The sequence below is a fragment of the Tachypleus tridentatus genome, chromosome 3 (genome assembly GCF_004210375.1).
Source record: "Tachypleus tridentatus isolate NWPU-2018 chromosome 3, ASM421037v1, whole genome shotgun sequence".
Lineage (NCBI taxonomy): Eukaryota > Metazoa > Arthropoda > Merostomata > Xiphosura > Limulidae > Tachypleus > Tachypleus tridentatus.
Window position 1 is genome coordinate 25,763,974 of NC_134827.1, and position 22,892 is coordinate 25,786,865.

The 22,892-nt window shown below is 31.4% G+C and overlaps 1 protein-coding gene across 2 annotated transcripts in view; it reads left to right on the plus strand.

The window, feature by feature from the left end:
• The window catches only part of mRNA-cap (RNA guanylyltransferase and 5'-phosphatase mRNA capping enzyme), a 43,982-nt gene that overhangs the window by 5,004 nt on the left and 16,086 nt on the right, over positions 1–22,892 (plus strand). Inside the window, exons 1-13 of one of the 2 annotated variants that reach the window (XM_076493502.1) lie at positions 1,582–1,605; positions 1,991–2,111; positions 3,242–3,351; positions 4,616–4,719; positions 5,762–5,850; positions 6,790–6,865; positions 8,824–8,854; positions 9,951–10,059; positions 11,014–11,123; positions 13,683–13,786; positions 17,467–17,568; positions 20,026–20,161; positions 22,267–22,338. In XM_076493502.1, coding sequence (XP_076349617.1) covers positions 2,024–2,111; positions 3,242–3,351; positions 4,616–4,719; positions 5,762–5,850; positions 6,790–6,865; positions 8,824–8,854; positions 9,951–10,059; positions 11,014–11,123; positions 13,683–13,786; positions 17,467–17,568; positions 20,026–20,161; positions 22,267–22,338 — 1,131 coding nt within the window. In that variant the 5' untranslated portion in view covers positions 1,582–1,605; positions 1,991–2,023. Of the gene's footprint in view, positions 1–1,581; positions 1,606–1,990; positions 2,112–3,241; positions 3,352–4,615; positions 4,720–5,761; positions 5,851–6,789; positions 6,866–8,823; positions 8,855–9,950; positions 10,060–11,013; positions 11,124–13,682; positions 13,787–17,466; positions 17,569–20,025; positions 20,162–22,266; positions 22,339–22,892 lie in introns of those variants that run through there. The other variant, XM_076493501.1, reaches the window with a different exon arrangement.

Here is a 22,892-nt window from a genome sequence, read left to right on the forward strand (position 1 = left end):
TGTGTATGGCCGGGTATCATTCTTTTTCCATAATATATTCCCTGTGCCACCTGGGTGATACATATGGAGACTTTTTTTCCCTACTATTTCCTACACCCAAGAAAGGTAAAGGTAGAAGACCCTCTTCCTGTTAAAGGTTGGATATCTCTGTTGTGGTTAGACTGATGTTGGTTAAGACTGATCTTCCAATTGTCAACCTATCAGTTTTAAGTATTTTCTAATCACACTAACAGGATATTCACTCCGCTTCACCAGAACATTTTCCAGATAATATACTTCCTTATCCAGCTCTTCTATTGAACTGCAGTTGTGCATAATTATGCAAAATACCTGATGATGTCATGTTAACAATGGTGAAACATCGTTGAAGTGGTGTATTTTTTATTCTATTTTAATTGTTTTCTAAATTTTAAATTTACCCCAGATTCATAAGAATCCAACATACTAATGGTTTAATATTTTGCTTATTCTGTAAGCAAACATTTCTGCTATTAGCATTTGATAGTACATGTGTTGTGATGTACTGTGGTTAATTCAGTTGTTTTTTCATAATTTCATTTTCTTTTTGTTTGATTTTAAAAAGGTTTGGGAGGTAGGGGGATAATATGGCAACAATATTGCTTGTTTATTCATCTATATATATCTCTTTTTAACTTAGTAACTAGAGCTCTAAACAGCTGATTTTACTTGTGTATCACAGCCCATATGATCACCTTGGATATGAGGAATAACTCTATTGACTCTAAGTGTTGTGTCATCAGTTTCAGAAATGGAATTTGGGTTTCCACACACTAACCAGAGTTATTATTTTGGAGTTAAAGTGCCCAAGGCCAAGGTCTCTATTTGAAATAAAAACTTGTTTCTGGGTAACAGAAAATGTAACCACAAAATATGCACAAATGCCATATTTATTAATGGTACACAACATGCTAACCATTAACGTCATCTGTTCCAGAACACGCATGTAAAGGTATGCAAGATTTTATGTCATTTCCACCTACAAAGGTTAATTATTTTTGGTAAATTATATACTGTTGTTAATAGTTAAGTTATTCGTATTCAATTTAAAATATGAACAAGAATGTTCACAAATGATTGATTTTAAACATTCAAGATTGGCTTCTGTAATAAGATTAGTATAAGAAGTGATAGAAATCTACATCATCATTTTCAGCAAACAGATTAAGGTGAAAGATTATAAAATACATGATTGAAACAAATGATCTACTTTTTACTATCCCTATTTTTATAGTGGTTATTTTATGACATTTATGACGTATGTTTCAACTTAATTGCAGGTACATTACTTTGTATGTTACATAGATATCGTATGAATATTTTACCATTCTTCACTCACACAATGTCACATTTGGCTTCCAGTATTCTGCATGATTTCTATACTCAAGCTGCAGATATTCATACACCAAAGTCTTGAAATATTTAATGGTATTTTCTTCATTTAGTAACTATTCTGGTGATGTCACTAAACCTTTTTTTATTATTTATCAGCATGTAAATTTGTTGTAAATTCTTGAAAATTTCATTTGCATTTTCCAGGTTGGAATTGTAATTTCACAAGTGACCATCGTTATTTTAGTCTTTAAGGTATGTGTATCAGTTAAAACTAATACAATTTATTAAAACATTTGAACAAATAAGCATTTTATATTTGTTAAAACGGCTGGTATGGGTAGAGAAAACTCTATGTAGAGAAGCAAACAACGTTTCAACCTTCTTCGGTCATCGTCAATTTAAAATATATACAAGAATGTTTACGAGTGATTGATTTTAAACATTCAACAGGCAGCATTTTTACATTTATATTTTTCTCTACAAGTGGGTTTTCTCGTCATCACGAAATAAGCATTTTATCACAAAGAAGTGTTGCTAGAAGTGACAAAAATAAATTATAAATGACTTATTTGTTTGTTTTTTATGTTTGTTCATTTTGGGTATAATCAGTGATATAAATATTTTATTACTTTGTCAGATCATCCAGGTGATTAAAAGACAAAAATTTTTAATGTCTGAACACAAAAGGAAAAATAATACAAAGTTAGGACCTCCACCTCGGTGGTTAGACTGTCCTCGTAAAGGTGCTTTAATTGCAGGTAAATATACATCTATTTTCAAAGTACGTTAAATTTTTCTGTGGATAACCTTTTTGCTGTTTTAATTTAAATGTTTTATATTGTTTGATAGAGGGAATTTTGGCATGATGTAATGATAGTGTACATGTTATGCTTAGAAATTTTCTGATTATCTGGAATTAACTTGTATCAAGTTTAATATTCACTGAGTTAACCATAAAGAGTTGATTAATAAGATTAATTAGGTATTCAGTAATTCAGTTTAGTGCTTTAAATTTTAAACTTGTATGTCCATGAAGTAAAGAGCTTGCACATTAGTGAGTGGTTCTATTTGTGAGTTTAGGCCACAGGTTGTTGGTCTTGTATGCTAAAGTTGAAGAAATACAATGCTTTTTTCAGCCATCACATGGACTTGACTTTACATTGTTTTCACTGAATAATGAAAAAGAACCTGCCATACAATAGAAACTGTTGCAACATTCAGTTATATATATAAAAAAACAATGTATTTATGCATTCTGTAGGTTGTGACTTTTGTGTTTGATCATATAAGATGTATTTTCATTTTAGTACATATAATGCATATTAATTAAAGCAAGATAAATATATGTACTTCCAGCTCTTTGCTAATTTATAACAGAAGAAATGTCATAACTTTATTTTTACTAAGACTTAATATAATCAATTATACTTGTGGTTACCAGATTTCTGATACTGTACACTGCCTCTATCCACAGGTATTCTAGTTCAGTGTTGCCCTCTATATTCAAAAATATTTTTATGGTTATGTTGACTTTTATAAAAGTTACTACTGTTTTTTAATTGAAGGCTAATTTTTTTATGTATGACACCAAATCTGTGTGGAAGCTTACACATCTGAAATATGTACATAAAAGTAATTTTTTGTCAACATTCTCCAAAAACAGGCAAGCACTTTGAACATTTTAATGTAACAGGTGTGTAGCTTATTACAATTTTATGGTAGAGCTATAGAAAGTTGAAGGCAGATTTCATGTTTTGTTTTCGTCATTTCTGAAATTTGTACGTGAGGTAAGCACAATTTTTTTTAAAGAGCAAAAATTTAAGAATTTGAAAATTCCCACGTGATAGACCTTTGACCTTTGTCATTTTCTATTTTTCTTACTTTTTAGAAAAATTCTTGCCATTTAAGACACCTTTGAGTGAAGCTTATGATGAATATGTCCCTGAAAGCAGTCGTTTTACACCAACTATGTTTCTGAAACTTCTTGCCAGCTATAAGGTGAGTAATTTTCTCTGTGTATGTAGAATTATACGCTGAATTTTCTTTACATTAAAGTGCTTTTACTTGTGAGGTTTTGGCTCTCATACTAGAGCCTCTATTATGAGTCTTAAACAACAGTTATCTGGTTCTCTTTACTACCTTGTTATGCAAATCAGTGTCCCCCCTCACAAGAAATCATTTAGACCTCTCTCTATATATATCTATATCCATAAAGTTGTAGTTATGATTCTGGCTGATTGATATCATTAACTTAACATAATAGTGCCATTTAGTGCAAACAAATTGTATTGTATGTCTCTCCCCTTGTTCACAGTTCTTAAGATTATAACATGACAATGTTTTGGTACAACATGGGACCTATTGTTCTATCTCAGCTGTACAATCTTGTAAACTAAACTAAACTAAAACTATTAATTAATAAATTAAAAACAAAATCTTACAAACAGTCCTTATCATTCATATATCTCTCAAGCTTTCTCATAAATTCACTTAAATTTACTGCTCACTGCTTCCACAACATCAAAAGGAAACCCATTCCAAAAGCCAACTGCACTGTTAGAAAAATAAAGTTGTCTTAGTTGAAGATAACTTCTACAATGCCATCCATATACTTTGATATTATTACTAACTAAAGTCTTCCCCTTTTAACATTTTAATGTGAGCAAAGTTTTTTAATGATGGGTCTAATGATTGTCAGTTTTAGTGTTTGTCCTAGTTCTGCATTTAGGCTTTAGGACTGGAAATAATGAAATTCACGTGACAAATTGAATATGTGATTACAATACATTCTACTAAAGAACTATGACACTTACCAAGTGAATTTCTTTTACAACAAATAGAATAGTTTAAAAAATGTTACAATAAATCTCAGAAGAATGTTAAAAATATCTTATTTTAATATTTATTAAAATCTTTCTCTCTGTTTCACAAAAGTTTCAAGTTTTTGTTACTTTAAGAAATTAATATATACAAATATACTAGTCTAAAAATGTGGCTTTGACCAATTTTCTTCATTTATTTGCATGAATTGTATATTGAAGCATATTCATTTAGTATGGTTATCGGTATGGTATTTAACAGCTATATCTTGAATTAATTTCTGTTTGATGTAAAACTATGTGGAAACTTCATCAACTAACTGCTTCTTTTAAAAGAAGCCAGCAAAAATATTTTATTAAAAAAACATCAAGTGGTGTTCGTTCACCTCATAATGACTGAAAAAAATAAAAACAACTGAATAATTATTTCTTTACTGTTTCAGGTAAAGTTAGGCTTATGGATAGATTTGACCAATACCACTCGTTTCTACGACAAGAAAGACATTGAAGTCGAAGGGATCAAGTATTTAAAGCTTCAATGCACAGGGTAAGCCATAATGCTTTAAATACAGACAAATTATGGAAGTAATAATAATTAGCTGATACGAGATGAAGTATTACTTTCTAAATACTCAATACTTTTGTACCTATATGTGTTATGGCTTTGTTAATACATGATTATGTAATTTTTTTTACAGTGTTTAAAAGGTATCTTCTTTAAACATCCATTTGCTTTCAGCTTGTATATCTGAATATTTAATGTTACATAAGTAGATTACAGTCCTTCTCTATCCAAAAGGTTAAAGGTTAACTTGATCACATAAATTACACCACATGTTGATTATTGTGAACAAGATGTTCTCACTATGGAGTTGTGTCTCAGAATAGTGTGGTATTTACTGTAGTGTTGTATCTCAGAACAGTTTGGTATTCATTATGGAGTTGTGTTTCAGAACAGTGTGGTATTTATTGTAGTTTTGTACCACAGAACAGTTTGTTATTCACTATGGAGTTGTGTCTCAGAACAGTGTGGTATGTACTGTAGCATTGTGTCTCAGAACAGCATGGTATTTACTGTGGCACTGTATCTCAGTAAGCTGTGGTATTTACTAGAGAGCCATGTCTCACAATGATATAGTATTTACTGGAGAGTCATGCCTCAGAAAGGTTTGGTATTTATTGTAGAGTTGTGTCTCATAATAGTGTGGTATTTACTACAGAGTTGTTTCTTAGAACAGTTTGATATTTACTGTGCCATTGTGTTTCAGAACAGTGTGGTATTTACTGCAGGGTTATGTCTAAACACTTTTGTGTATGTTGTAAGAGAGTTACAATGACTGTTTTCTTCTCTTTACAAAATATCACCCTTCATCCTGGAGAATGGGAACAAGTGACAGCTGAGACCATAGATCTTCCAGTTACAGGATATGAGCTTGTAAAGATTTAATAAAACCTCCTGTTTTTGTTTTCCAGGTAGTAGAAGTTATTATGTCACTTGCAGAAAGAAATAAAGAAGCATTATTGGTGATATTTATAATTTATTGTAAACAACTGTAAGTTTGACAGTTTTCTCTATTTTTGTATACCAGGCATGGGGAAACTCCATCAGTGGAACAAACTGAGACATTCATTCAGGTCTGTCACAATTTCATTTCCAAAAACCCATTGGATATCATTGGTAAGTGCAAAAGGTTTAACAATAACTGAATTTTTTGACGATGTAGATATTTGTTCATTTCCTGTTGTAGCAATTATAATGGTTATCAATTAACAAAGAAATGGCCAATTCATTTTTGTATGACACAAAATTTATATGGATAAAAAAATATAATTTTTAAGTTTTTGTAGCTTGAAAAATAAAAGTTTCTATTTTGAAATTAAATTTCATATTCAGAGAAACAAGAGTCACATATAATTTAACCATAATACTCAGAGAAGCTTAATACACTTTAAAATCAAATCAAACTATGAATATTTTAATTTCTTTTAAACTCTGAGTTTGTGTCACTTTAACGAGCCAAATTATTGTTGTAAAGTCAACTTGTGGTTAATCATCTTGTAATGGTTTCTGATGGGACAGTCGTAATTTGACACAGAAAAATTAATTTTTGAAGAAGTCACCTTTTCTTGTACAAAACTTTCTCTGGTTGAATTTGACAATAAATTAAAAGTGATTCCTCAAAAGAAAATTTTCTAATTTTGCTTTTAATAACCATTACAAGTATGTAGTTTCAAAAAGTCAATTAAAGACAAAAATATGAAACCATATGACACATGCATTTTTAAAAGATGGATCTGTTTTCATCAGGGTTAACTTATTTTCATTTAAGTACAGATGGAAAGAGTTGAAAAAAAAATATCTGACCATTAAATATTCATCAGTCCCACTCTTTTTGTAGGTCCGGTAGAAATTATTTTTTTAATCGCAAAACTAGGCAGTGTAATTTTAAAGAAACATTGTCAACTAGTGATTCATCACCACAGACTAAATCCTTATAAAAGTTTTAAGAAATCATGTTTATTTTGAATATGAAGTGAGAAGAATTTTAATATGTCTTGCTTTTCAAGGTGAGCATATGTATAGTAAAAATAAATAAAATATTGCTTTTTGATGTAGGTGTCCATTGCACTCACGGGTTTAATAGGACTGGTTACTTGATTGTATCCTACCTTGTCGAGAATCTTTCTTGGAGGTGAGAATGTATTCAGTTTGTTTTTGAGTTCAGTATTATTAAGACAAGGAACACCATTGCTTTGTTTTATTGTGTATGTCGAACCGTTTCCAAACTCTTAACTTCTTCATAATTTTAAAAAATAATTACTGTTTATAATATTTCTTTTCAGTTGTTAAAAGTTTCAATACCTTGAACTTGTAATTCACAGGGGCATACATAAGTTATTAATATTTTCTGAGAGGTGTCTTTCTTCGTAATGCTTTAAAATAACTTTGAACAAAATTTAACCATTAAACTTTTCGGTCATCAAAATGGAAACGATGAGTGGTTTACATTAAGGTCTGGTTGGTTTGTTTTTAACCTGAGAATTTCCTACTGATTAGCAGTTTCATGACATTAATGAAAAACAAAATTCTTATGTATGTAGCACAAAACCTTTGTTACAGGCCCTAGATAAAAGTGACATCTGAAAACCTGCTCTGCTTGACCAGTAGCTCTAAATCAGGCTTGAGTCTGTTCAGTAGATTGGCACAATGTTAGAACTAGCACATGTATTGTTGTTGCTTTTGTTTCAATGATTAAAGTTGATGATGAAAATGCACAGATGGTGAAAAAGAGAGAGATTGATAGTGGTTACGAGGAGAAATTCTGATGGTTGTGGTTCATAAAGAGTAGTAATATGTGAACTTTCAAATAGCAGCAAAAAAAGTGTAAAATGTGGCATGACTCATGGGCTCAGCTGTGTTTGTTGTTAACTTGTAACCTCCATGGGCTCAGCTGTGTTTGTTGCTAACTTGTAACCTCCATGGGCTCAGCTGTGTTTGTTGTTAACTTGTAACCTCCATGGGCTCAGCTGTGTTTGTTGTTAACTTGTAACCTCCATGGGCTCAGCTGTGTTTGTTGTTAACTTGTAACCTCCATGGGCTCAGCTGTGCTTGTTGTTAACTTGTAACCTCCATTGGCTCAGCTGTGCTTGTTGTTAACTTGTAACCTCCATGGGCTCAGCTGTGCTTGTTGTTAACTTGTAACCTTCATGGGCTCAGCTGTGTTTGTTGTTAACTTGTAACCTCCATGGGCTCAGCTGTGCTTGTTGTTAACTTGTAACCTCCATTGGCTCAGCTGTGCTTGTTGTTAACTTGTAACCTCCAAAGATTTTCAGCCTGACTGATTTTTTTCCCTATTTTTTATCAGTTTTGATGTGTACAATAAACAGATTAGAAACATTTGATGGGAAAAGGTTATTCATAAACATGTCTTCAGATAAATGAAAGTAATGTGATATGTGGAAATATATAAAGAATTGTATGTTGGTTTATAAAACATTTCATTTGAAAGTTTAACTAACATCCTCAACAATCAGAAAGGTACAATTAGATGTATTGGCCTATCATGGCAAGGTGGTTAGGGTGCTCGACTCATAAACCGAGGGTCATGGGTTCGAATCCTTGTCCTGCCAAACACGCTCACCTTTTCATCCATGGAGGCATTATAATGTGCCATTCAATCCACTATTCATTTGTAAAAGAGTATCCTAGTTGGTGGTGATGACTAGCTGCCTTCCCTCTAGCTGTATACTGCTAAATTAGTGGTGACTAATGCAGATAGCCCTTGTGTAGCTGTAATGCGTATGCGTAAAAGTTCGAAATAAACAACTAAATGTATCATGATGCATAATAATTGTATCACTGAATAGTGTGTTGAGCACTTGTTTTGAAGGTTAAGAGATTTAATAATTATATATACATATTTCTCAAGTTTCATGGAATTTGTGAATTTTGAAAATCTGGATTAATTGACATGCACTTAACATGAAAACCATCGAGTTAATCAAATGGTCTGTTGTAATCTGCTAAAATTAAAATTATAAAAGTAATAATAGTAATAAAAATTAACCCTTTTTACATTGGTTTATTTAGCTATTTCTGAAAATTATGGATGTGATAGTTTTTCTACTGATTGTTGATTGTTATTGACAGTGTGGAAGCAGCTGTTCAAGACTTTAGCAAGGTGAGTTTCTTCAGAATTGCTCATATGTCATCAGTTAAAGTGAAACTCATGGGAGAATTTTATTAGAACTGACAAAACTATTAAACGTTAGTTTAAACATGTAATTTTTATGCCTTTTGACGTTCATCTGAAATCTGTAATAAAACGAATCATGCTGCTTCATGCAACATCTGGTCAGTTCATAAAAGATAAGAATAACTTGATTTGGGTTAATTCTCAATCAAAGAGACGTAATGTTATTGGACATTGTCACCAGCCGATGGATAACTCAAACTTTTCAGCCAAATGCTGGTAGCATCCAATCAGGTTTAAGGAGTTATAAGTAATCCTTTCAGCCAAATGAGGCTGTTAAGAAAGATGTGGATTTTAAAGGTGCTGTTAACTTTTATAATGTGTATTCTTATAAAGGTTTTGTAGCAAATGTTTTGCAACATTTACTTCTTTAAAAGTTTGTACATTTACAGGACAGTACCTTTCACTTTAGTTAAGGTTTGTGTTGTGTCAGTATACATGTGTTATTGCAGTAAATGACTTATTATCTCTCAGTACGTGAATTTCACCTCCATAATTAGTTTCTGTTCTACGTTATACATTCTATAAAATGATGCATAATCTTCAAAGTGATCATCAGTGCCATGCTAGTGATGACAAATCCAGATATAGTTGTAAAGCTGTCACTTCTGTGGTTATGATCTCTAGAGTTTTTGAAAAATAGAGATATGAAAGTTTTGTATTTCTCATTGATATCTGACAATTATTCTTCTGATTTCTGTACATTCTAAGATTCTTTTTTATTGTAAAAAAATTATTTAAAGTTATAGCCACAGCTTTTAATAATTAGAAAAAATAAACTCCAAATTATTTTATGGATCCTCTTTGACATTATATATTCATAATTTAAATCTACGTAATGTATTTTACTTTGATGCATTTTAAGCTGCTTTTGTAAATATAAAATATTCTTGTTACCTTTGCTCTACAGCAGTAAGATGTCTGTTATCACTGTTTATTTTGTATATACTTGTGATTCTATTACCCAACCACTAATGTGAAAAATAAATTAGTTTTTAATTTGTGTGTTGTTGTTTTTTTGTAGGCAAGACCTCCAGGAATTTATAAAGCAGATTATCTCTATGAGCTCTTTAAGCGTTTTGGAGACCCAGCAGATACTCCGCCACCACCACAACTTCCATCTTGGTGCACTGGTAATCATTCCTTCAAACACCACTCTTTTCTAAACAAACCTTGTTCTTGAAATGTGGGATTACAGTAGCACCCACTGCTCCAACCATTGATCGTTGATTAATCAAATTGTTTATAAGTAAAACGTGTAGAAGTTCATTGTTCTGAATGAAAGAATAAGATGAGTTTCAATTGAACTGTCTATTATTGGTAAAAAGGATTTCAAACTCAAAGAAGATTCACAAAAGTGTTTTCTGAAAAGAAACCTTTAAGCAGATTATCTGTTATAAATTGACTTCATGAACTGATCCATCAGTTTGGATAACTTTGAAAGATGCTCTGACCATCTTTGTAAAAATAGGTTGTACCACACAACTAATCACAGTTTAATTTTACTAAATGCCATCAGAAAAATATTTTAATTTTATTTGTCTGGCTTTTCGCATAAAAATACCAAAAGTAAAATCAAGTTAATTTCTAAATAGCTGAAAATCAGAAATTGGTAGAGATTTTTTTATAACAAGCAGTTACAAGAAATAGCATAAAACTGAACTTGAAAAAAAAAAAAGCTACTATATGGCCTGGCATGGCCAGGTGAGTTAGGTACTTGACTCGTAATCCGAGGGTTACGGGTTCGAATCCCCATCATACCAAACATGCTCGCCCTTTCAGCTGTGGGAGCATTATGATGTGATGGTCAATCCCACTACTCATTAGTAAAAGAGTAACCAATTTAGCAGTGTAAGATTAGGGACAGCTAGTGCAATAGCCCTCATGTAGGTTTGTGTGAAATTCAAGTTCGAGCTACTATACATGGTAAGTAAGATAAAAACAAGTACATTAAAGTTTCGTATACTCACATTTAAATAGGTAGTTAATTTCTAGATTTATATTTTCAGTTTTTTACCAACAAGTCAGTTTCATCTTCTTCAGTAAAGGTGTTTCAGCTAATAAATTTTTGTTAATTTCACCATCAGATTCTGATCACACTCTAGATGATGATGATGATGGAAGTTTCTTGGAAAGTAACGGAGAATCCAGCAAACCACATGTGCACAAGAGGAGGAAACGAGAATTCAACAAAAAGGTAATGTTGTTTTCATGTAAATGTGTTTGTTAGGGAAGTTTTAATGGATTGCAAGAGAAAATCAAATCCTTTAAAAGAGAAAATAAAATGTAGTGTATTTGTAAGGAAAAAAATCGTAATTGTCTTCTTAAATTGGAAGAATTTTTTCTACCAAAGAAAACAAAAATAATACTTTTGTTCAGTATTTATTAAAGTTGTTCTTAAGTAACAACTAGGAGAAACATGCTTTTGAATATATTTAAATATAAGCTAATAAAATCAGCTTTTAACTTGTGATGCTCTAATAACACGTAGGTCCAAGAAGTCCTGATAAAAGTAAATAGAAACCCTGTAACCTGTAAATATTAACAAACATGTTAATATTCAAAAGCGATAAAACCATATAGGGCTTCTATTTCAGTTTATCAACATTTACCTTGTATACTATTTATAAATTCAAATCTGCTGTTCATAATACAGTAAGAATTTATATATTTTTAATGGTTCTCTGTAATGTAATTTGTCTCTATGAGTTGTAAAATATTATTTTTGTACAAATTTGGTTTTTGGTAGTATTACTAGTTATAATTTATCAATGTTACAGTTGGAAGCCCTTAAGAACAGTTTTGAAAGGTCACAGACAGAATGATTTTATGAATGAAGTTGAATTTCAGCATATCATTATTAAAAACATTCTTACTGTTTCAAAATGTATTTTGAGGTAACATTGAAAGTGAAGATTCTTTAATTTAGATAAATTTTACTGAAACTACAAACTGCATTTTTTGTCTTAATGTAACTGTAATCCTTGAGCCAGTGTTAAGATTAAACAGAAACATTCAGAATATTTTAAAATTATATTATATTATGAACTTCAGATTTGATTATTTCTGCCAAAAGTATAAATAGACATTTAAGGTATTATTTATGAAATAGAAACTCTATACAACCCGCCATGGTTTTATTGTCTTAAAATATTAACATGTTTGTGGTAATTTATATGTTGAATCCATCGTGAACTGATTTTTCACATAATGTTATATGTGCTTTTACATAAATGAATCATTTTCATTGAAATTGGGTCACATTTTGTTATGCTTAAAATGTTGACAACTACTGGCTATAGATGTTCCTAGACCAACCATAACATGAAATTCTTATCAAATCAAGAACTCACAAGAAACACAACGCTAGTATGTAAATGGTTAGCAGACTGCATAACATGTCATTCCTGAATAGTATTCGTCTGTGCATGCACTTTGACATAACGTTTTTTATGAATGGTGCAGCAGAGCATGAAATTGACACTGGTTAAAGAAACAGTGGCCACACGGAGTCAGCCTGATACCAGGATCAAAAAATATTGAACGTGAAATTTTGGTTGACACAAAAAAGGTTCTATTGACCTCACTTCACATGAAACTGGGCTTGATGAAGCAGTTTGTAAAGATTTTGGACAAAGATGGTGACTATTTCAAGTATCTGTGTGGACAATTCTCAGTTCTTTCAGAAGGGAAACCCAAAGAATGGATTTTTGTTGGGTCTCGGATTAGGAAATTAACATTGGATTTAGAGTCAGGAAGGACACTAAGGAAAGTTGAAAAGAAGTGTGAATTGATTTTAAAAATATTACTGACACATTTTTGGAAAACAAGAAGGATCCAAGTTATGAAAATATTGTGAATAACATACTTGATAAATTCAAAGAGTTGGGTTGGGTTGTAATATGAGCTTGAAACTGATTTTTTGCACTCACGTGTTGATTATTTCCCTGAAAATCTTTGTGCTGTCAGTAAAGAACAAGGGGAAAGGTTTGATCAAGTTTTCAGGAACATGGAGAGCAGATATCAAGGAAGTTGGAATATCAGTATGATAGTTGATTACTGTTGGTCATCGAAACAAGTTGCTGATGACACAGTACATCAAAGAAAGACCACCACAGCACATACTTCTGAGACCAAAAGATGTAGATTTCACAAAAAATATCAGGATGATGTATATTGATTTAACATCAACGTTCTTCCCTTTCCTTTGGTTTATTTGTATTTTTGTTAACAAACATAATAAAAATGTTCATTGTGGTAAATGAAATAATAATTTGATTGAAGAAAAAGTTTTTTTTTCCCGAATTTGTAAAAAATCCTTGTAAGATTAAAAAAAAATGGATATTATTTTCTCCTTAGATGAATTATGGAAAAACTCATCATAAAAGCCAAAACTACTTTTACGAAGTTTAAACTTGCAGGCCTGTGTTACAAGTGTTACCATTTACAATATGCAATAGATCTAGGCAAAGTAATACTCGTGCTATGATATTAGTGGGACCATTTAGATATCATGTGCTCTGTACAAAGTTGTAAATAGATGTATAGTGAAATAAGACAGGAAGATTGGTGGTGTATATATTGCTTTTTAAGTAACATGTATTAAGGAAGAAACATTGTTGGTGGTTTTTTGATACAGTGGTAACATTTTGCTGGAACATACTGTTTTTGAATAAAAATTAGTAATTATGAGTTCATGTGTTTTTGGAATGTTTGGTGACTACTAACTGCACTATTTTTTTCATTATAAATCAAGAATCCAACTTTCATGGAAGGAGTTCCAGGTGTACAACCAATTGACAAACAGCCCAAGTTAGTGCAGATACAGCGCAAAGCACAGAACATGTGCAACTGGGAGGAGTAAGTTATTTTTGTGGTTTGTTTGACAACCAATATTGTAAAGTTAATTTTGTAGTGTATTTAGCATGTTAAATAATTCCTTCAGTCATCTTACTGTAATTGCTTGAGTCAAAATTTTTGGTGAATTATAATGAGTAAAAATGGAGGATTAACTTGTTATTTGCCCTTTAAAACTATGTACTGAAGCCTGAAATTATTTGAAGCTCATGTAAAGTGAACACAAGTAATTCAGCTGTTTGTGACTTGTTATTAGTATGATACAAATTACTCAGGCATTTGAAAACTTTATAAGAATAGACTAACAGGCTTTGTGAAGTATTTTGTTATGAAGATGAATTATTTAACTTGCTTAGGGGAGTATTTTTTATTTTAGTTTAGTAGAGTGGATTAGATTTGGTATCATGTTGTTAGTATTTTTTTATTTTGGTACTTGTATCCATTTAGTGAAACACTTGTGTTAATTTCTTATTTAATTGAAATAATTTAAATTATTAATGCTAAATCTCTTCATGTGGAAAAACTTGCTTTTTTTTTAAGGTGATACATTATAATGTTTTCTATATATATTTCTATATCTTGCAAACTGTGATATCCATCCATACATTCATCTTTCTGCCCTTTACAGTGGTCGCATCCCACACTGCGTTTGATTAGCTGTGCACGCAGACAAAGCTCATCTTGTGAAATGATGAGAGAGCAAGCATCAGCAATGTTGATGCTAAATTTTAAATAATAAAAATGTAGATTTACCACATGTTATTGCTAAGTGACTCTTAGCATGACTGAAATGTTCAACATTTACTTTTTGGAGTTGGCAGTATATGTAGCTTGTTTTGACTGTGAGTGAAACCAAGAGTGGAACACAGTTGATTAGTTTAAGTCCATGAAATAATTTAAATTGATAGTGTTTAAAATGGCAGTTTGTTTTTATAGTATTGCAGAATGTTTACACTGGAAAATAAAAAGTTAATTGTAAATACTTTATGATTTACAGTTAATTAATTTCTAGGTTTCTTAGCAAACTGTTCTGGAGTCTTCAGCAATGGTGTGTAATTAATATCACCCAATGTCTAGGATAACAACTTTTCCCATAATGCTTTGCCTGTTTGACATTTAGTACTCTCTTTTTCTGGGAAGATTTTTAGGGAGCCATACAAGCTTCTGAAAACTGAAACATAATGCTCTTGTGCATACAACCATTTAAACCAGAACTATATACAAAGTTATGTGGTTCACAAACCTTCAATCACACACATGTACACAGAATAACAAATGTGTTTCAATTAATGCAACATTATTATTATTCTTTGGTAGATCGTTTAGGCAGAGTATTCATGATGAAACTTTGTAGAATGGATGGTAACTGCCTGTTGTGGAGACATAAGTGTATAGGACGACGTTTTCAAGTGTTGAAGACAAAAGGCGGAAGATTTTTGAAAATGTCATCCTCTACACTTGTGTCTCCACAACAGGCAGTTGCCGTCCATTCTACAAAGTTTCATTATGATTACTATTTTTTGGTTTATGGTAGGAGTCTAGTAAAGTTTGATTGTCAGTTACAGCAGGAATATAAAACCCATTAATACAAAAATCAATATGTTCTGCATTCTTTATAAGATGGGGTGGGTTCAAGTAGATTTTTAAGAAAGACAGTAGAATTTTGCCTCTTGAGGGAAAAATTCTTTCAAAGATTCTACACCCCTGATTAAGCTTAATCAAGTATAATATTTGAATATATGCACAGTAATACTACTCAAAGTTTATCTATAAAAATAAATCTGAATGAAATAGTGTGGATATCTTGCATTATCTACAAGAATCCCAGAACATTATTTGTAACTGTATGATACATAACAGTCTCATAGTAAATTGAAAAACTATGGTTTATAAGCATAAAGTGGTTTTTATTATTGTTAAACATACTACATGTTTCAACAGAAGGTGATTCATTATATTTGAATGGGCCAGGCATGACCAGGTGGTTAAGACACTTGACTCATAATCTGAGGGTCACAGGTTTGAATCCTGGTCACACCAAACATGCTCATCCTTTCAGTTGTGGGAGTGTTATAATGTGACAGTCAGTCCCACTATTTGTTGGTAAAAGAGTAGCCCGAGAGTTGGCGGTGGGTGGTGATGACTAGCTGCCTTTCCTCCAGTCTTACACTGCAAAATTAGGGATGAATAGCACAGGTAGCCCTCATGTAGCTTTGTGCAAAATTTAAAACAAACAAACAAACAATATTTGAATGTTAATTGGTCATTTGCCCCATATTTCCTAAAGCTTTGCCATCTGTTATAAAGTAATGAAGTAATAAGATGGTGGATATGTTTTTTGTTTTTTTAATTTCCATTACATATATAATAACCATAAATTTTTAAACCATAAACAAAACACATGAAAATTAAACAAAATATGCAGTGTATTTTGTTTAATTTTCATGTGTTTTGTTTATTCCTTAAATATGTATGGTTATAATTAATCAGTAGTAGTGATTTGCTGTTTTTAATTCAGTCCTTCCTCATGATTTTGTTTACTTATTTGGTTTCATTTGGATGTAATTATTTATATATATATAATTTAACACAAATAGATATATGTTTGTTTTATAATGACCTTTTAGGTTTAGAGAAGCAATTAGGAAAGTAGGTGCAAGAAATGTTTTTTATTAATGACAACATGGACACGGCACGTCTGAAAACAAACAACTGAATGAACATTTATTTTTCTTTGAGAGTTCACCTCAATATTGTAAATGCATTCCACTATGAATACAATTGTTCCAAACAGTTTAGAGTATTTGGAGAGGATCTGATTATTGGGAACTTTTATTTAATGAGTATATTATTTATACAGCATGTCTAGATAAATAGTTGACTCTTTTATGTTTAAGAGTGAAACTGCTGTATGCATCAAATATTTAATAGAAAAGATATCTAGTTTTCAAATTGTTAATTTGTATTTAATATCTAACAGACACATAGATATATTCCTGGTGACCTGGCACACACACACATATATAACAAACATAACTGTACATAAAATACTACTGTTTTGATTGATATCAGAATTTTTTTTTAAATATATTTGTTTGGAATAGTAGTTACGATTTTGTAAATTATTAAACCAAATTCAAAAATGCAACAAAACTTTAATAATTCTATTTTATCATTGGTAAATTTCTATGTAAATATATCAGCTGAAATGTTCTCATCAGATTATTTCTCATTGATTTAAAATTTAATCTAACATTTAATACCATAATAATCAAATTAAAGCTCTGAAGTTATAGAACATTTGAATATCTTGTTTAAGCATGGAAAGTGGAAACGTAATTAATCAGTGTATAACGTGATGGTATAGTGTGGAATGTGTAGTTACAAATTATAAAACAAATATGTTGTTTATTAAACTTACGTTGATCAGAGGATTACTGAAAATTTACAGTGTATGTGAAACTGTGGCTTTTATAACACTATTGATTTAATTATATTTTGAGATCTGTTGTCTTTGTAAAACTTTCTACAAGACTGTAGAACTAATTAAAAGGTGAAAAGTGTTGGCATAATTAAGATGGAGATAATTTGAAGGTGTAGTTTATTTAGAGAGTGATTTTATGTTAAATTTAAAATATGGAACATGTGAACATAATATTATGATGTGACTTGGCTTTTTGTAGTTCTGGATTCCCTGGGTGTCAGCCTGTATCAATGGATACTGACAATATTAATCTTCTGCAATTAAAACCTTATAAAGTTAGCTGGAAAGCTGATGGAACAAGGTATGAATGAGTTTTGGAATAGTGAAAATTCAAGTTTGTGCACAGTTATTGAGTTTTATCCTGTGTTTCTTTTGATTAAATCAGCCTGCATGAATAGATTACTATAAAAATTAACTTCATGATATGCCTAATTTAATACTGTATTGTTCCCTTTAAGCCCCCTTGTATGATTTTTAAAATAAAAATATCACTCATTATTATGGTGTTTTTTTTAGATAAAAAACAGATATGGCTGGAGTAAGGTTTTCAACTTTATTTGTCATTGAAAGCTGCTGAAAAGTATTTAACAGAATTTCTAATCCACTGTGGCATTGAAAAGATGACATTGTCTCACTGTGAATGTGATTTTTCCCACCATTATGCACGAAAAAAAAACATGGTTTTATTTATTTCACATGTAGAGAAATCCACCACTGTAAGCATTGGTTATCTCTCTCTGGTATGGGCCAGGCATGGTCAGGTGGTTAAAGCACTTGACTCGTAATCTGAGAGTCGTGAGTTCGAATTCCCATTACACCAAACATGCTTGCTCTTTTAGCCTTGGGGGCATTATAATGTGGTGGTCAATCCTACTATTCGTTGGTAAAAGAGTAGCCCAAAAGTTGGAAGTAGGTTATGATAACTAGTTGCCTTCCCTCTAGTCTTACATTGCTAAATTAGGGACGGCAAGCGCAGATAGCCTTTGTGTAGCTTTGTGTGAAATTCAAAACAAACCAAACTATCTGGCAATGTAAGGATTGCATAAGTACAGCAGTATGTTTGCAGACTCACATTGCTAGAAGCCGAGCACAGATAAGCCCATTGAGTAGCTTTGTGCTTAGTTCCAAACAACCAACATAAGATAATTTTTATTTATTTGGAACATCTAATCAATAAAACAAAATATCGACATGTAGAAATATTGTAATTTATATGGTTTTAAAGAGTTAATTTTCTTACCTACTCAATGTGACCAGCCTGCTATCAAAATAGAAACTAACTGCCAAATATATGGAAGTGATGAAATATGTGTATTCTGCTGGTTATAAATAATCCAAAAGCAAATGTAACAATGAATAATTGACATTTTTGTAAAGGCAACTCCTCCTACAAGAAGCATAGCATGCAAGTTTCTGTTTATAGCATAATAACTCAGTACAATAATAATAATAAAAAAAGAATATATATATATATATGTACATAGCGTATATATTGCTATAAGTTTTCATTTTAGCTTGAGAATATCTAAGATATCAGTATGTAATTCACACTAGAATACAATATGGGAGTGGCAAAATGTTCTAAAATGAGCAATTCTGAACAACCAATTGTCATATAATACATAAAGTAAGGACAAACAATTTACTTCAGTTATTTTTTTGAAACTAAGAAATTAGTTCTTACATATTTAATTTAAAAATATAAATGGTTTATTCACTACATTCTCATGACAAAGTTATCTATATACTTTAATAATAAAGTAGTTTAACTAAATTTTGAATGTTACTATGAATATGGCATACACATTTTGACATTGTCTGGAATTGTTTACTGAAAGTACATCATAGAAACTTAAATTTCTGTATTTTTTAAGTCACAAAGAAGTCAACAGTACAGTGTCTGTTTGTGCTTGTTTTATGACCTCACATTTTAACAGTAACCCTCAGTGTGGTCTTCATTAATAGGTTCTGTCATATGACTGTCATGTCCAAAACACACAACATGTCCTTGCAAAGATTCCAAAATCCTTCTGTTTTATGATATATTATTTTCCTGTTCTGTTTTTCTACTTTCAAACATTTTTAAAGCTGCATCTAGAGGCTTGATCAGTTTGTCTTTCTATGGAATAGCATGAATACCCATTTCATTTTCCACTCTGCTAAAGGTACATGATAGTTGAACAGGGGGTATGACCAAAAATTGTATCTTTATTAACCAATACTCTGTTTGCTTCATCTTTAAACACAGATCATTTCTAATTATGTTTGGTACTGCTGTCTAGAGTACCATATATAATGTTAGCCACTGACCTTTATACTCATATTACAACATGCTGTACTTTCCTTGTCACAGCTGGGGAAGACTTATTGAAAGTATCTCTCTGGATGGTCCTGGTTCTCCAAGTTGATCCATATTTCTTTGTTTTGTACTGTCATTAAGTACAAAAAAAATATCCTTCATGGAAATCCTAAATACCCTGATCTCAGCCTGTTGTTATAATCAGAGTGCATGAATAACTTGTATTGAAAATGCTTGTCATATATCATTCTCAAAAGTGATAAAGTTTTGATGTTGTTACATTACTAAACAGTGTCAAAATGTAGTTTTGATATATGTCATTTTACCATGACTTTATGTCAGCTGTGGTTGTAACATGACTTGCTGATTTCTGTATTTAAAATAATTTTAATATAACATGCCCATCTATGTACAGATGTTACTACATGTTATGAATGATGCACGTTACTGCTGTTACAGGTACATGATGTTACTGGATGGTGAAAACGAAGTATATTTCATTGACCGAGATAATGCAGTCTTCCAAGTTTCTGGATTGAATTTTCCAAAAAGAAAAGATCCTGACAAACACATCTGTGACACATTGCTAGATGGGGTGAGGTTTTAAAGCATTTATGTACTGTAAAGCAGCCATTCGACACAATGTGCAAAAGTATGTATTTACTACTAGAACTTGGACCAAATCCTTCCATGATTGAAAAAGTGTCCCATAACTACCTAATAATACTTTTGTCACTTCATGATGATGAGGAACCCACTTGAAGTAAAAATGTGTTCTAAAAATGGCTGGTATGGGTATTAAAACTTTAACTAAAATAAATGCAAAGAAAGTATTGGTAACAAAAGTAGAAAATTATTCTTTCAGAGATATTGATCATGACTTTGTTGTTGTTGTCTTTGTCTGATAAAAGCTTAGCTTATCATATGGCTAGATTTAATATTTCTTTATCACCATTCAAACATGCTGGTCATTCTGTTCTACCACCATTTCTGACATCTACTGGTATTCCTGATGTAATTTTTATTTTTCTGGTTTTTGTCAAAAATTTAATTAATTTGCATATTTTATCTTTGATGAAAATTGAGTTTTAATATGGTCATTTTGATCTCAGTTTTGTTTCTTTATAAAAGTTGAACGGCCCGGCATAGCCACGTGGTTAAGACACTCAACTAGTAATCTGAGGGTTGAGGGTTTGAATCCTGGTCACATCAAACATACTTGCCCTTTCAGCCATGGGGATGTTATAATGTGACGGTCAATCCCACTATTTGTTGGTAAAAGAGTAGCCCAAGAGTTGGTAGTGGGTGGTGATGACTAGCTGCTTTCCTTCTAGTCTTACTTTGCTAAATTAGGGACAGCAGGCCCAGATAGCCCTCGAGTAGCAAAATTCCAAAACAAACAAACAAACTCTTTTTTATTAGCTATATTTTTAGCCTAGTAATACCGATTGTGGGGTGTGCATATACCCAATTTGATTTTATTATTAATCAGGATATCTGCCAGCCTAGCTTCAAATTGAAATTCTTTCAAACACAATTAGATTATCAATATATGAGACCTTGAGTGTGGCCAAATGCGTCAATCGTATGAGGTTGATCTCCCGAGTCCAAAACTTCAATTAGATCTCAAATCGGTCACGAGTTGGTGGTGGGTGGTGATGACTAACTGCCTTCCTTTAGTCTTACTCTGCTATATTAGGGACAGTAAGCACAGATAGCCCTCAAGTAGCGAAATTCCAAAACAACAAAAAGAATACAACTGCAGAGAAGTACTTTAAGAAAGAATGGTTTTTTTATACCTTTAGACAGAAGACTACCTCTGTGTGGCAAGGTAATGATTTGTACAGGTACCTTTTTTCTCCTTAAGGAACAAATATTTACATATTATGAAGCTTGACGTAGGCTTAATAATATGTAACATGAATTTGTACCTTAACACTTTGTCTCCCACATGACCCACCTTGTGCTCTTTTTTTTTAAAGGGCCACTTATTGACTGGGACACAAGGGTTACATATACAGACAAGTGTGGGACATTAGAACAATTTTTTTATTTATTTTTTTGACCCTGGAAAGTATCAGCAAAATAGGCTTGGGAGCCAACGTGTTAAGGAAACATAAAATCAGTTGTTTTAAATATTCATTCAATGTGGTTTTGGCACTGAGTTGAATTTTGGGGAATAAATTCTCATAAACCTAACATCCTATCTTGAGCTGTGTATTATGGCAAACTTACACAAGACCATAATTGGTTCATGTAATGTGGAAAATAAATGTCCTCTTCCTTCCAGCAAGGAGTATGACTGGTTCATGTAAAATGTAAAAAAAAAAATATTTCCCCTGCTTTCTGCAGCAAAAAGTATGACTTGCTCAAGTAATATATAGAAAACAAAAATGTTCCCACCCTCTCCTGTCACAAAGCTGCAACAAAGAGTTGGCGCACACGAATCTTTTGTCACATTTTTACATATTAGAGATGGAAATCTATCAACCAAAAAAACTATTTAATATGGTTGAGAAATTATTAGATAATACAAATGTAAACTATTACAAATTAAGTTATTTGTTTATTTACAGCTTTCCATTGTGTTAGGAAGTGTTTATTTGTATACAATTAGCTGATCACTAGTGTGTATTTCACTTCAAAACTTTTTTTTTCTGTAGTCTTTCTTGTATTGAAATAATATATTTTAACTTGCAGGAAATGATTATTGACAAAGTTGATGGGAAAAATGTTCCACGGTACCTTGTATATGACATTGTTAAATTTGAAGTAAGTATGTATTTACAAAAAACAATAAATAAGTCAGTTACTCAAACAGGGTAGGGAAAAAGTTACTGTGCAGTAAGTGTAACATCTTGTGGTTGTTACTAAAAATATTATGAATGCAAACATAATTGAAAACACTTTAATTACTGTTTGTTTCAGAATAACAAGCTATAAATTAAATTATGTTCTGAAAGAAACACTGTGTAGTAACTTTTGTCCCATTATATAATTTTTGTTGTTGTTGTTAATTTTGTAACAGAACTTGAGGTTGTTCAGCCATAAAATCATCTCTTCTTCTGAAGCCGTAAACTGGTAAAAAATATTCTACCAAATTGAAGTTTTATATGGGTTTTAATTTATAAGAAATCCTTTGATACAATACATTTTATTTAATAGCTTTTATTCTCACTTTATGTGAGTGTGGAAACTGTTTTCTTGAATTTGATCTTGCTTTTGCATAATCGTCTAACGTGTGGTATCAAATGCAAATTAACTTGCTACAATGTTTGTTTATTTATTTATGTTTATTTTGTATTGGGTAATGCCTAATGGTGACT